Source organism: Lepus europaeus, chromosome 21, assembly GCF_033115175.1.
Source record: "Lepus europaeus isolate LE1 chromosome 21, mLepTim1.pri, whole genome shotgun sequence".
Classification (NCBI taxonomy): domain Eukaryota; kingdom Metazoa; phylum Chordata; class Mammalia; order Lagomorpha; family Leporidae; genus Lepus; species Lepus europaeus.
This window is the reverse complement of record NC_084847.1, coordinates 52,197,323-52,209,846: the sequence shown is the minus strand read 5'-3', so window position 1 is coordinate 52,209,846 and position 12,524 is coordinate 52,197,323. Positions and strand designations below refer to the sequence as shown.

Below are 12,524 nucleotides of genomic sequence, written 5' to 3'. Positions count from 1 at the left end.
TGGGGAAGGGGGATCGGGAAGTCTTGCTTCCCTGGAGTCAGATCCATGGGACCCGGAGACCAGAGCTTTGAGCTGGGAGGAGGCTGGCTGGGCCCACAACGCCTTTATCACCAACAGGTTCCATGTGCCCCTTGGAGAAGGAGCCCGGACCCCAGGAGGGACTGTGATACTTGAAGCCAGAGGTCACAGGTGGGCCTACCAAGCACTGGCCCCTCACCGGCGACTCAATCGCCAGACTCTGGGTGACAACTCTGACCCACTCCCCCCACCCATCTGTCCCCACTGAAGGACTCCGAGAAGTCATGACTTTTTATTGGGAAGCAGACCTGGGGTGGGAAGCAGTGTGGCACCCCCTGGCGAGGCCCAGGACCACAACAGCCACAGCCAGGAACACCACCGTGGCCAGGCCGAAGCCCAGCACCAGGGTCGCCTGTGCAGCGGAGGCCAGCCCCTCTGTGCCGGCGGGGTCACCAGCCTTCCCCAGGAAGATCAGCGGGCCCACGGTGACGTCTGCTTCTTCCGTCACTGTGAGAGGCACAGAACACACGAGCGTCACCTTGGTCCCTAGCCAGGAGTCCGGTTGTAGGTTTAGTTCCATCTCAGTGTAAAATCTACTGGTTCAGACCTCGAACAGTGGCATCAGCTCTGTCCATGTGCCTACCAGCAGGGGCCCAAGCTAATGGCAGAGCTAAAGCAGCTGCCACCCTGGTGGGCATCCGGACCCCTTCCTACCCAGTCCCGGGGTTTTTTGACAGGCAGAGTGGACAGTGAGAGGGAGGCAGAGAGAAAGGTCTTCCTTTTTGCCATTGGTTCACCCTCCAATGGCCGCTGCGGCCGGCACACCACGCTGATCCGAAGGCAGGAGCCAGGTGCTTCTCCTGGTCTCCTATGTGGGTGCAGGGCCCAAGCACTTGGGCCATCCTCCACTGCACTCCCTGGCCACAGCAGAGAGCTGGCCTGGAAGAGGGGCAACCAGGACAGAATCCTGCGCCCCAACTGAGACTAGAACCTGGTGTGCTGGCACCACAGGCGGAGGATTAGCCTGTTGAGCCGCGGCGCCGTCCTCCCCAGGATTTCTGTGTAAGAAACAGTCTGCCTTCCCCTGGGGCTAAGCGGCCCTGACAGAGCAGAGTGACAGCTGGTGGCAGAGGCCACAGGGAGGGCAGTGTCTGGCCCACGTCATACCGTGCCTGCGGCTTCGCACAGAGGACCGGGCAGTATGGTTCTGGTTCATGGGGGAGCCTGGGATGAGGTCACAGTCACCGTTGCCACAGCACTCACAAATGTCAGCACTGCCTTCCACCGGGACCCATCTGAGAAAGTGAGAGCAGCTAAGGTCCGTGCACCTCGGAGGGAACAGATGCAGGGGTGGGGGTGGGGGGGGTGTGCTCAGGCTCGGGCCTGCTCACCTGCTGGAGGACTGGTTGAAGGAACAAGCCTTGTTGAGCTGGTCCGGGGCTTGCTGGGCAGGAATGACCCTCAGGTGACACGTGATGTAGACCTGGGAGAAACAGCAGCTGTGAGCAGACCGAGTTCCAGAGCAGAGCTCCAGGCTGTGCCAGTGACTTTCAAATAAAAACTTTTAAAGATTTAAAGACAGTTACAGAGAGAGGTAGAGACAGAGAGGTCTTCCATCTGCTGGTTCACTCCCCAGATGGCCACAATGGCTGGAGCTGTGCCAGTCAGAAGCCAGGAGTTTCCCCTGGGTCTCCCATGCAGGTGCAGGGCCCAAGGACTTGGGCCATCTTCTACTGCTTTCCCAGGCCATAGCAGGGAGCTGGATCAGAAGTGGAGCAGCCGGGACTTGAACCGGTGCTTCAAGCCAGGGCTTTAACCTCCTGTGCCACAGTACTGGCCAAGAATTTTTCCCCTTGGTGAGCAGGCATTACGGTGCAGTGGGTTAAGCCCCTATAGATGACGCCTACATCCCACAATACAAGTGCTTGGTCCAAGTCCCAGCCATGCTGTTTAAGATCCAGCCTCTTGGCCGGCGCCGCGGCTCACTAGGCTAATCCTCCGCCTTGCAGCGCCGGCACACCAGGTTCTAGTCCCGGTCGGGGCACCGATCCTGTCCCGGTTGCCCCTCTTCCAGGCCAGCTCTCTGCTGTGGCCAGGGAGTGCAGTGGAGGATGGCCCAAGTTCTTGGGCCCTGCACCCCATGGGAGACCAGGATAAGCACCTGGCTCCTGCCATCGGATTGGCGCGGTGTGCCGGCCGCAGCACGCCTACTGCGGTGGCCATTGGAGGGTGAACCAACGGCAAAAGGAAGACCTTTCTCTCTCTCTGTCTACTCTGCCTGTCAAAAATTAAAAAAAAAAAAAAAAGATCCAGCCTCCTGCCAATGCATACCCTGGAAGGCAGCAGGTAGTGGCTCAAGCACAGAGACCTGGTTGGAGCTCCTGGTTCCTGGCTTCAGCTTGGCCCAGCCCTGGCTGTTGCAGGCGTTTGGGGAATGAACCCAAGCACGCTGATGTGGGACACATCATTAGCTCTAACGCGCATCCTGCGGCCAGCAGCTCTAACAAGACCCTTGGCCCTCAGCAGGCTGCAGGACTGAGCCCCATCTCTAAAGTGGTAGGGGACAGGCATTTGGCACAGAGGTAAAGCTGCTACTTTAGGCTCAGTTCCCATATTGTAGTACCCCATTCTGTTCTGGGCTCTTCAACTTCCTGCTAGTGGGCACCCTAGAAGGCAGCAGGTGGTGGCCCAGGTAGCTGGGTGCCTGCCAACCACATGGGAGACCCGGATTGAGTTCCAGGCACCTGGCTCCAGCCAACCCCAACCGTGACGATGGCATTGGAGACGTCAGCCAGAGGAGGGAAGCTGTCCTTTTCTACCTTTCCAATGAAGTCAAAGCAAGCTCAAGGTTTAGGGGTTAATTCGTCCAAAATTGCACACCAAGTAGCAAATCCAATTCTAGACTAGAAGTCGATCTCTCCCAGACTTGCCTGCTTCATCCTGGGCTCAAGGGGTCAGAGCCTCCAGGATGAGCCCCGGGTGGAGCATTGCTAAGTCACCACCCATCCCCTCGCTGCCTGCCCAGGTAGGGGACACCCTGCCAGCAGCAGCTTCTGCAGGGCTCCTTCGTCTACCGCCTGCCCTTGACCGGCTAACACCCCCTCCCCTACCCCCACCCCATCCCAGGAGGAAGGCTTCCCTCTCGCCCTCTCAGTATCACTACCTACAACAGACAACCACTTCTGTCCTTAGCTTCCTCCCAGCCATCCCTCTGGCCTTACCCGGAGCCAGAGATCCCTGCAGCTCTTCAATCAGGTCTTCCTGGTCTTAGGGCTGTAGGGTACGGCCATCCCTGCCACCCATGGTCAACACTGCCCTGCGAGTCGGGCACCAGCTCCATTTGCACCCCTGCTGCTGGCCACCCCCCGACACTGTTTCCCCATCCTCTGCCCCACAGAACCACTTCTGAAGCCAACCTCAACTCCCTACCCCGGCCAGGATCTTCTACCCTAACACCCCGTCTGCGGGCCAGGATACCTTCTGCCCACCTGTCCGTTCCCCCACCCCACTCGGCCCGCCAAGGGAGAGCTTCAGGCCCACTCTGTCTTGTTTCTTGCCCTCTACCAGCCTGCTTGGAACCCTTGTTCTTCCTACAAAGGCTGTGGAGGCCAGGGAGGGAGCATCCGTGGAACTGGTCTGCAAATTTCCCCTGGTGTCCCCAATGCTGCCCAGCCCTCAGTGGACTGCACAGCCGATTACTTGTTAGAATCGCCTGGCCCTGGGGCCGGCGCTGTGGCATAGTGGGTAAAGCCACCACCTGCAGTGCTGGCATCCCACATGGGCGCCGGTTCAAGTCCAGGCTTCTCTACTTCCGATCCAGCTCTGCTATGGCCTGGAAAAAGCAGTGGAAGGTGGTCCAAGCCCTTGGGCCCCTGCACCCACAGGAGAGACCCGGAACACACTCCTGGCTCCGGAGCTGTTGCAGCCATCTGAGAAGTGAACCAGCAGATGGAAGACCTCTTTGAACTAAACACATCTTTACAAAAAGTCGTCTTCATTGGCACCATGGCTTAACAGGTTAATCCTCTGCCTTGCAGCGCTGGCACACGGGGTTCTAGTCCCGGTTGGGGCGCCAGATTCTATCCCGGTTGCTCCTCTTCCAGGCCAGCTCTCTGCTATGGCCCAGGAAGGCAGTGGAGGATGGCCCAAGTGCTTGGGCCCTGTACCTGCATGGGAGACCAGGAGGAAGCACCTGGCTCCTGGCTTCGGATCAGTGCGATGCGCCGGCCCCAGCAGCCATTGGAGGGTGAACCAACGGCAAAAAGGAAGACCTTTCTCTGTCTCTCACTATCTACTCTGCCTGTCAAAAGAAAAGTCATCTGGTGGTGGGGAGGTGGGCATTTAGCTGACAGTTAAGGCACCTGCCTCCCAGTGTCTACTCCAGCTCCCTGCTAATGCAGACCCTGGGAGGCAGCAGGTGTTGGCTCCAACACCCAGGTGAGCGATCTGGAGGATCGAGTTCCTGGAGTGAACCCTGGACCCAGTCCTGGCCATTGACCCATTGTGGGTGTTTGGGGAGAACCACTGGATGGGGCACTCTAGCTCTTCTTTCAATTTAGAAAAATTAAAGAGCGGCTATATTTGAGAGAAAGGCTGAGTGGCAGAGCAAGTTGTTCGATCTGGGCCCCGATAGCCAAGCCGAAGCCAGGAGCCTGGCCCGCCGTCCTTATCTCCTGGGCCCTAAGACTCCAACTATCTTCTGCTGCTTTCCCAGGCACGTAAGTAGGGAGCTGGATCTTAGCCAGGACTCAAAGCAACACTCCCCGATATGGGATGCTGGCACTACAGGCGGCTTAACCTGCTGCTCCACAGCGCAGGCTCCGCCTCCGATTTTTGGAAGCAATCACCTGAGGTTTATGTGGCATCTGTTGCCCTTCCAAGCATAATGATAGCGTTTTGCTCAGATCATCCCTACCCCAGCTAATGGTCGAACTCTTGAGGCATTGGCTGTAGACCTCTTCCAACTGTGTGTGTGGGGGAAGCAGAGGTGGGAGACAGGGGCGGCCAAGGCCCACCCTGCCAGGGGACACCAGCCTTAGCTTCCCCTTTCCAGCCCAGTGCCAGGGAGCTTGCACCGAGAACTGTTTTATTCGCTTCCCTCCAACCAGTTCTGTTAAACTCCTCCACCACCACCACCCACTCCCCACTCAGGGAGCTGGTGCCTGAGCTACCTGGTCTTCATTGTGAGCCTTGCCAGCACCACCTGGCTCTGGGCTGGCCTCCTGCTCCACGACCTGGAGGGATGGCCTTGCCCACTGGAAGGATCCTTCCTCACCTCCCTCCTGGGCTTCAGGGGCAGCTTTCTAGCTTAGTGGTTTGCTGAGAAGTAGGTTCACCTGGAAGCTCCTTAGGACTGCAAAGCCCGGGCTCCTCCCAGACCCCCAGAGGTGGGGCCCAGGCACCTGTCTGCAGGTGGAGCTGGCTCCTAGGACCGAGGCTACGCTGCCCAGACCTCCAGACCCACCTTCTTCGCCCTTGGAGAAGGCCTGCAGGAGGCGGGACCTCTGCCCTGCTGGCCTTGCAAGGACAAGGTCTCCAGACCTCGTAGTTGTCGCTCGAGCCATCAGCTCTGTCTCCTGGGTCCCAGTTCTCTTCCCCCACCCCTTTTCTAGGGCCCCTGCCCTTCTCCATCCTGCAAGGTCTCCCACCAGCCTCTTAAGGCTGTCGCTCCTGCCTTCTCCAGGGAGACCTCGCTGCAGCCCATGGCTTGATCTGCTTGCTGGGGAGTCCCTTGTCACTCGGATGGGGGCCGAGCACCAAGTCCCAGGCTGATGAGCTCTAAGGAATACCAGGGGGTTACTAAGCCTGACCCAGCGTCCCGCCTGCTTCCAGGCTGTAGAATAGACAAGAGTTACCGTGTGCCTGGAGTCGTTAGCGAAGTGGAACACGGCCACCATGAACTGGAGCACGTCCGGCTTCGGCCTGGGGGCTTTGAACTTGGAAGCTCCATCGGAGAGGCCGTCCACAAGACAGCTTGGAGAACGAGAGAAGGCCATCAGAGGTCGTGGGAGGCCGGTCACCCCGCCAGGAAGGTCACCCAAGAGAGGGAGCCCCAACCCTCACCCGTGGAAGTCCACGATGGTATGATAGGGGGAGCCGCTCTGGTCCGGTGTCGGGGTGGCCACGCAGCGATCCACGAACAACAGCAGGGGCGGGTGGCTGCCCGTGCGGACCTCTGCCTGCAGGTGGGCCGTGTCGCCCAGGTGGAAGGTGGGGGACATCTTTTCTCGGCTCCAGTTCTCTGGAAGGCACAGCCGGGGCTGAGACGGCCCTAGGCTCTCCCAGCAGCTCCCCCCAGGCAGCCGCCACCCCCGGCTTACCCTCCATGAGGTGCAGGGAGAACACCAGCCTCTCCTCTGACAGCACTGTGGTCCAGAAGGGCACCCAGGTCGGCAGGATCGCCCGGCTGCTCACGTTGCCCTGCCTGGGAGAGGAACCAATCTGCCCGGGCCTGCCTACTTGGGCCCACGGCTAAGAACGGAAGTGCCTACAGACACCCAAGGCTGAAGCCAGCCCTTTACCGCACTCCCCCCCCCCCCCCCAACCTCCGCACCCACGAGTGGCCCAGCGCCTGCTGCGTGCCAAGGTATCCAAGCTTCAGCACTTGGCTCCTGGACCCACATCTGCCCCTTCTTGGCTTCAGCCAAGCCTGGGGTCCGGGGCAGGGGGCCCTGCCTGCACTGCGCATCCTCAGAATTCCTGTGCGGGGGCAGGGGTCAAGGTTGAGAAAGTCCGTTGGGGACAAGCACAGGTGGGCTTTGGTCCTCCAGAAGAGAACTTGGGCTCGTGCCGGGCACAGGCGGGTCCCCAGCCTGCGAGAGGGGGACCAGGTGGCTACAGACGTCCACCCCACTGACCCAAGGTCAACGGGCAGGGGGCTGCTTCTCCAAGTGACGCACCTGTGACGAGGTACCCGGAGCTGGTCAAAGCGTCCCAGCCTACAGCAGGTCACCCCAGGGCATCTGCAGCCTGGAGGCCGGGTCCATCTGCGTCAGGTAGAGCTACTGAGTTCAGAGATGGCCATGGCCCCAGGAGGGCTGGCTCAGCACCCTGCCCTCGGCTCTTTAGTCCCTCCCACCCCCACCCCCACCCCCGGCTGTCAGAGGGGAGGGCCTCAGCTCCTCACCTGCTCTCCACCTGCTCTCAGGTGACCCCCTGGGGCGAGAGGCCATCCTCACCCGTCCTGGGTGGCGCTCACTGAGGGATCAACCTGAACGCTTTGAGTCTGCTCGTCCTGCTTACTTTAGGTACCCAGGCTGCTAGGGGCCCGCTGCCCTGCCCTGGACGTGTGCCCACACGACCCTGCCCGGGGCAAGGGTGGTCATCCGGGAGCCTCCTCCAGGCCTGTGGCCGAGTTCTCGGGTCAGCAGCTTCTTTGTGCCAGCATCCAGCCTCCAGCCTGCTCAAGGGCTGGGTGTGTGCCTTGTGCCGAGCCTGGCACGGGAGGGACTCCGTCTCATCTGTGGGAACCACCGGCAGGGCAAGACACTCTCCACACCAGGGGCCAGGGCCACGGGCAGAGCGCAGAAGCCACCTTAGCACAGTTGGCCTCGCACCAACCTGGGGTAGCGACATTCGATGGGGACCTCGGCGCGGTTGGTCCTGAGGATGGACAGGTTTCCCGCGGGGCGGGGGTCATGGAGCAGGAAGGAGCTGTACACCAGGGAGTCGTCAGTCACCTGAAGGGAGCAGGAGGGAAGGGGTGAAGCCCACCAGCGTCATGGCCCCCGGGACGCTCTACCCCTGCAAGGGTGCATCAAGGGTGAGCAGGTGTGGGGGGTGGGGAGGACTCGGGCTCTGCTGCTGGCCGGTGGGGTGGGGGGGCACGGACAGGACACTCCTGAGGGCTGAATCAGCCCAGCACCCGGCCACTCTCTCCTTCTCACAAGGGTTCCTTTCTCGGGGTGGAGGTGGGGGGAGCTCCGAAGAAGCAGCCCGAGTCCCAGGAACTTGAACTTCCTGCACACCTGTCGCCATTCTGCCCTACTCTCAGGCCCATTTCACAGAAGGGAAGCCGGAGGCAGGAGAGCACAGGCAGGTGCAGCTAGGGCAATCGGCACCCCCCAGGGGGCCTCCAGAGGGAGGAGGAGGGGCCTGCCTAGGGAGAGGAGCACCTGGGGCGCAGGAGGGGCCTGCCTAGGGAGAGGAGCACCTGGGGCGCAGGTGGCCACCCGGCCCCAGCCTCAGCCTCCAGCCCATGGTAAACCTTGAGGGGCCCCTCTTCTAGGGTTAAGGACTGCAGGTTAGGGCAGGAGGGCAGGCACAGCGCCCGGTCTGCCGGCCGTGGCTCCAGGGACACAGCAGTGGAGAAGACAAGTTGTTGGGCTTTTCTGGGCCTCGAGGTGACCAGGGGCTGCAGGGCAGAGCCCCGTGCCTGGCTCCGATTTAGCACCCAGTGCAGCCTGGACAGCGACATTTCGGAAGCCTCCCACGTGATCCTAACGCATGAAGTTTGGGAGTCACTGAGCTTTAATTATCCTTCAGATAACTCCCGGCTGCTCCGGGGTCCCCCTCTCCAGGGAAACAAGGACCCCCACCTGCCACCACCACCCGAGCCTGGAAACCACACGTGGGATCGGAGCTCCGGCTGGAGGCTCCAGGGCCCAGCTGGCCCCGCCTCAGCCAAGCTCTGGTTCCAGGACTTGGGGGGTGGGGGAGAGCCCCCTTGTTGTAGTCGGAGCCCGTTTCTCCACTGACTTGGGGGAGAGGGGCTGGTCTGGAAGCCAAGGTCTCTTGCCTCCATGAGCCCCCTCGGCTCGGAGCCACCTGCGGGGAGCCAGTCAGCAGCGTCAAGGCCTGCAGGACAACCCCGCTCCACTTTTTCTTCCAAGCTTTGTGTATTGGTGGCTCAAGCTGCACTCGCATCGCCAGCATCCCGTGCCGGAGTGCCCGGCTGCCCCACACCCAATCCAGCTCTCTAATGTACCTGGGAAGGTGGCGGAAGATGGCCCAGTGCTTGGGGCCCTGCACCCGTGTGAGAGACCGGGAATGGGTTCCTGGTTCCTGGCTTCAGCCTTGCCCAGCCCCAGCTGTTGCAGCCGTTTGGAGAGTGAACCAGCAGATGGAAGATCTCTCCCCTCCTCTTCCAGTACCCCCTTTCTCTTGAGACAGTTTGGAAAGGCAGACTTACGTAGAGAAAGATCTGCCAACTACTGCTTCACCCACAAATGGTCACAACAGCTGAAGCTACACCAGGCTGAAGCCAGCAGCCAGGAGCTCCATCTGGGTTTCCCGCGTGGGTGCAGGGGCCCAAGGGCTTGAACCAGCTTCTGTTTTCCCAGGTGCGTTCGTAGGAAGCCAGGTAGGAATTGGATAGAAAGTCTCTCCTATGAACGAGTTCCCAAGGCCTCCAAGCCAGTACCTGGTGGACCCTCCTCCCCCGACGCTGGCCATGGAGGAAGCCTTAAGTCCTCAGGAGTTGGGGGGGGTGCCCCCTTGAGGGGCCCCCAAAGCAGGCCACCCCTGGACTCCACCCCACCTATCTGATTTCCAGAACGCCAGGCAGGGAGCTGCCCGCTGCTGTTGCACCTCCCTACAGACAAGCGAGAGGGGCCTGCCCCAGCCGACCCCCTATGGCTCATACAACCACGGTCCCCACACCTGCCCACCAGGGCCAAGGAGCCCCAAGCCTCACCTGCACACTGTTACCACACTCATGTAGCCCGACCTCGAACCTGACCGTGGCGTCCGTGGAGGCCTGGGGCTCGCAGCCCTCAGGGCCCAGGCTGAGGTCGGCCTCCTGGATGAGCTTCCCGGTGCCAAAAAGGTCTCTGCTGACCGTGACCACGAGCCGGGCCTCCAGACACTCCACGACCACGGGCGTCACGGGGGGCGCTGGCTGGCGGGTCCCGCCCTGCAAGAACCAGAGCGGCTGGGGGTAGCACAGCTCCGAGCCTCCCCAGAGCAGTAGGCAGACGAAGAGCCCGTAGCTCAGCCCCATGGTGCCGACAGACTGGCGGGCAGCCACCGGCCAGCCATCTTATACCCCAGGGAACGATGGCCGGCTCCCACCTGCAGGTGCACCTGTCTCCCTGCCCCAGCAGCCGCAGAACAAGGCCCGAGGTCAGAGGGCATCAAGGACACCTGGGAGGGGAGGGGCATGAGTTCCCTGCCCCGCCCACTGAACAGGAACCTGGGTCTCAGCTCCGAAAGCCCCAGGTGATTCCCATTGGCCTGCAGCCCGCTCGGCCCTAACTTCTCACCACCTGCCCGCTGCCACCCACAGGTGCAGCCCGGGCCGTGACAGGTGAGCGGGTAAGGAAGGCTTTGAAGCATGGGGAGATTGGATTCCAGTGGGAGAGCAGAGGAGGGGAACCTGAGAGGCCTTGGCGGATTCCACACCTCCTCCATGATGGTCAGCCCCTGTGGGCCACGTGCACATTGCGTTTTTTTAGTGGTTTTATTTTTGAGAAAAGTCTCACTTCACCTGCTTCAAGGGATGGGCTATTTATTTATTTATTTATTTGGACAGGCAGAGTGGACAGTGAGAGAGAGAGAGAAAGGTCTTCCTTTGCCGTTGGTTCACCCTCCAATGGCCACCGCGGCTGGCGCGCTGCGCTGATCCGAAGGCAGGAGCCAGGTGCTTCTCCTGGTCTCCCATGGGGTGCAGGGCCCAAGCACTTGGGCCATCCTCCACTGCACTCCCGGGCCACAGCAGAGAGCTGGCCTGGAAGAGGGGCAACCGGGATAGAATCCGGCACCCCGACCGGGACTAGAACCCCGTGTGCCGGCGCCGCAAGGCGGAGGATTAGCCTGTTGAGCCACGGCGCCGGCCCAGGATGGGCCTTTTTAAATGAACATTTTTCTTTTTAAAATGTTCATTTTTTAAGATTTTATTTATTTATTTGAGAAGTAGAGTTACAGACAGAAGGAGAGACAGAGAGAAAGGTCTTCCCTCCACTGATTCACTCCCCAAATGGATGCAACGGCCAGAGCTGGGCCGATCCTAAGCCAAGAGCTTCTTCTGGGTCTCCCACACAGGTGCAAGTGCTTGGGCCATCTTCCACTGCTTTCCCAGGCCATAGCAGGGAGCTGGAGCCGAAGAGGAGTAGCTGGGACTTAAACTGGTGCTCATACGGGATGCCAGTGCCACAACTGGAAGATTAACCTATTGCGCCACAGCGCTGACCCCTAAAATGTTCATTGTATTTGAAAGTCAGCAGAGAGAGAGAGAGAGAGATCTCCCATCTGCTGGTTCACCTCCCCACCACCACCCCCAGGTGCCCACAGTGACCAGAGCTGAGCTAGGAGCCTGGAACTCCATCCGGGTCTCCCAGTCAATGGCAGGGACCCAAGGGCTTGAGCGCCACCTGCTGCTTCCCGGGTGCATCAGCAGGGAGCTGCCATTGGAAGCAGAGCTGCGACTTGAACCGGGCACTCTGACATGAAATGTGGGTGTCGAGCAGACACTTAACCTGCTGCAGCAGAACGCCCCCCCCCCCATGCTTATCCTCTCATTCCACTTTCCGCAGGCTTGTTGAAGTGGCCCCGTTCTTGGGAAAACACATGCGATATTAGTGGTTTGGAAATACTGCTTTCAATGCCCCTGGCTGCACAGATCGGGCGATGCCTGCTAACCCGACCTTTTCACCTTCGCTCTTAGTATGTTGTAATACAAGTACCCAGGGACCAATGCTTCCACTGTGCACACATGAGAGACAGGTGGCTCAATTCATCCCCTGACTGGTGCTAAGAGGGGCGGGGTCAGCTCAGGCAGAGGCAGCTGTGAGCAGAGGCGTCCAGGGGCCCCAGCTGGGCCTGGGCACATCTTGGAGCTCCAGGTCTTGTTGAAGCCTTAGGTCGCTGGCAGCAGGAGCAGCGGCCTGGGAGGCTGGGCAGGCTCTGGCCAGCTCCGGGCGGGAAGGGGGCCCCAAGAGGAGAGAGTCTACTGCACTAGTCCTAGCAGGAGACGGTGCAAGACTGACAGGTGCAGCCCTTGCTGGCTGCATTCTCTGTGCCAGAGCTGGGGGGAGCTCCTTTAGGAGGGGAAGGGGAATTCTCACATTCATGGCGTTTAATTCCTGGGGGACGGAAGTACACGTTCATTTGCAAATGTTTGCTTCTTCTTCCTTTTTAAAAAGGTTATTTATTTATTTGAGAGGCAGAGTTACAGACACAGAGAGGGAGAGACACTGAGAGAGGTCTTCCATCCTCTGGTTCACTCCCCAGATGGCTACGATGGCTGGGATTGGGTCAGGCTGGAGCCAGGAGCTTCTTCCGGGTCTCCCACGCGGGTGAAGGGGCTCAAGGACTTGGGCCATCTTCCGCTGCTTTCCCAGGCCAAAGCAGAGAGCTGGATGGGAAGTGGAGCAGCCGGGACTCGAACCGGTGCCCATATGGGACACCAGTGCCGCAAGAGGAGGCTTGGGCGGCAGAGAGAACCTGGCGAGAGCTCAGGCGCCGCGCCCGCTGCAGCCCGAGGCTCCCAAGGGGCAGTGAGCTGGACAGGCTGTGTCCCCGGAGCGTGGCCAGGCGGGGCTGGGAAGGGGAGACCAGGGACCCCCCCC

The 12,524-nt window shown here is 60.5% G+C and overlaps 1 protein-coding gene across 1 annotated transcript; it reads right to left on the bottom strand.

Annotated features, from left to right (window-relative positions):
* Window positions 1-310: 310 nt before the first annotated feature.
* On the bottom strand, window positions 311-9,958 carry ZP3 (zona pellucida glycoprotein 3). The gene is made up of 8 exons (XM_062180667.1): window positions 9,653-9,958; window positions 7,579-7,697; window positions 6,339-6,442; window positions 6,082-6,259; window positions 5,874-5,991; window positions 1,410-1,501; window positions 1,186-1,313; window positions 311-525 (listed from the first exon to the last, which is right to left on the bottom strand). Exons 1-8 carry the CDS (start codon window positions 9,956-9,958, stop codon window positions 311-313), a joined length of 1,260 nt encoding a protein of 419 aa, XP_062036651.1.
* Window positions 9,959-12,524: the final 2,566 nt, after the last annotated feature.

Excerpts from the sequence above, each read along its gene's own strand:
- ZP3 (XM_062180667.1), bottom strand. The coding sequence starts at position 9,958 with ATGGGGCTGAGCTACGGGCTCTTCGTCTGCCTACTGCTCTGGGGAGGC. Across the intron at positions 6,443-7,578 it reads ATCGAATGTCGCTACCCCAG|GCAGGGCAACGTGAGCAGCC; the intron begins GTTGGTGCGAGG and ends TTCCTCTCCCAG. Across the intron at positions 6,260-6,338 it reads CTCCCTGCACCTCATGGAGG|AGAACTGGAGCCGAGAAAAG; the intron begins GTAAGCCGGGGG and ends TGTGCCTTCCAG.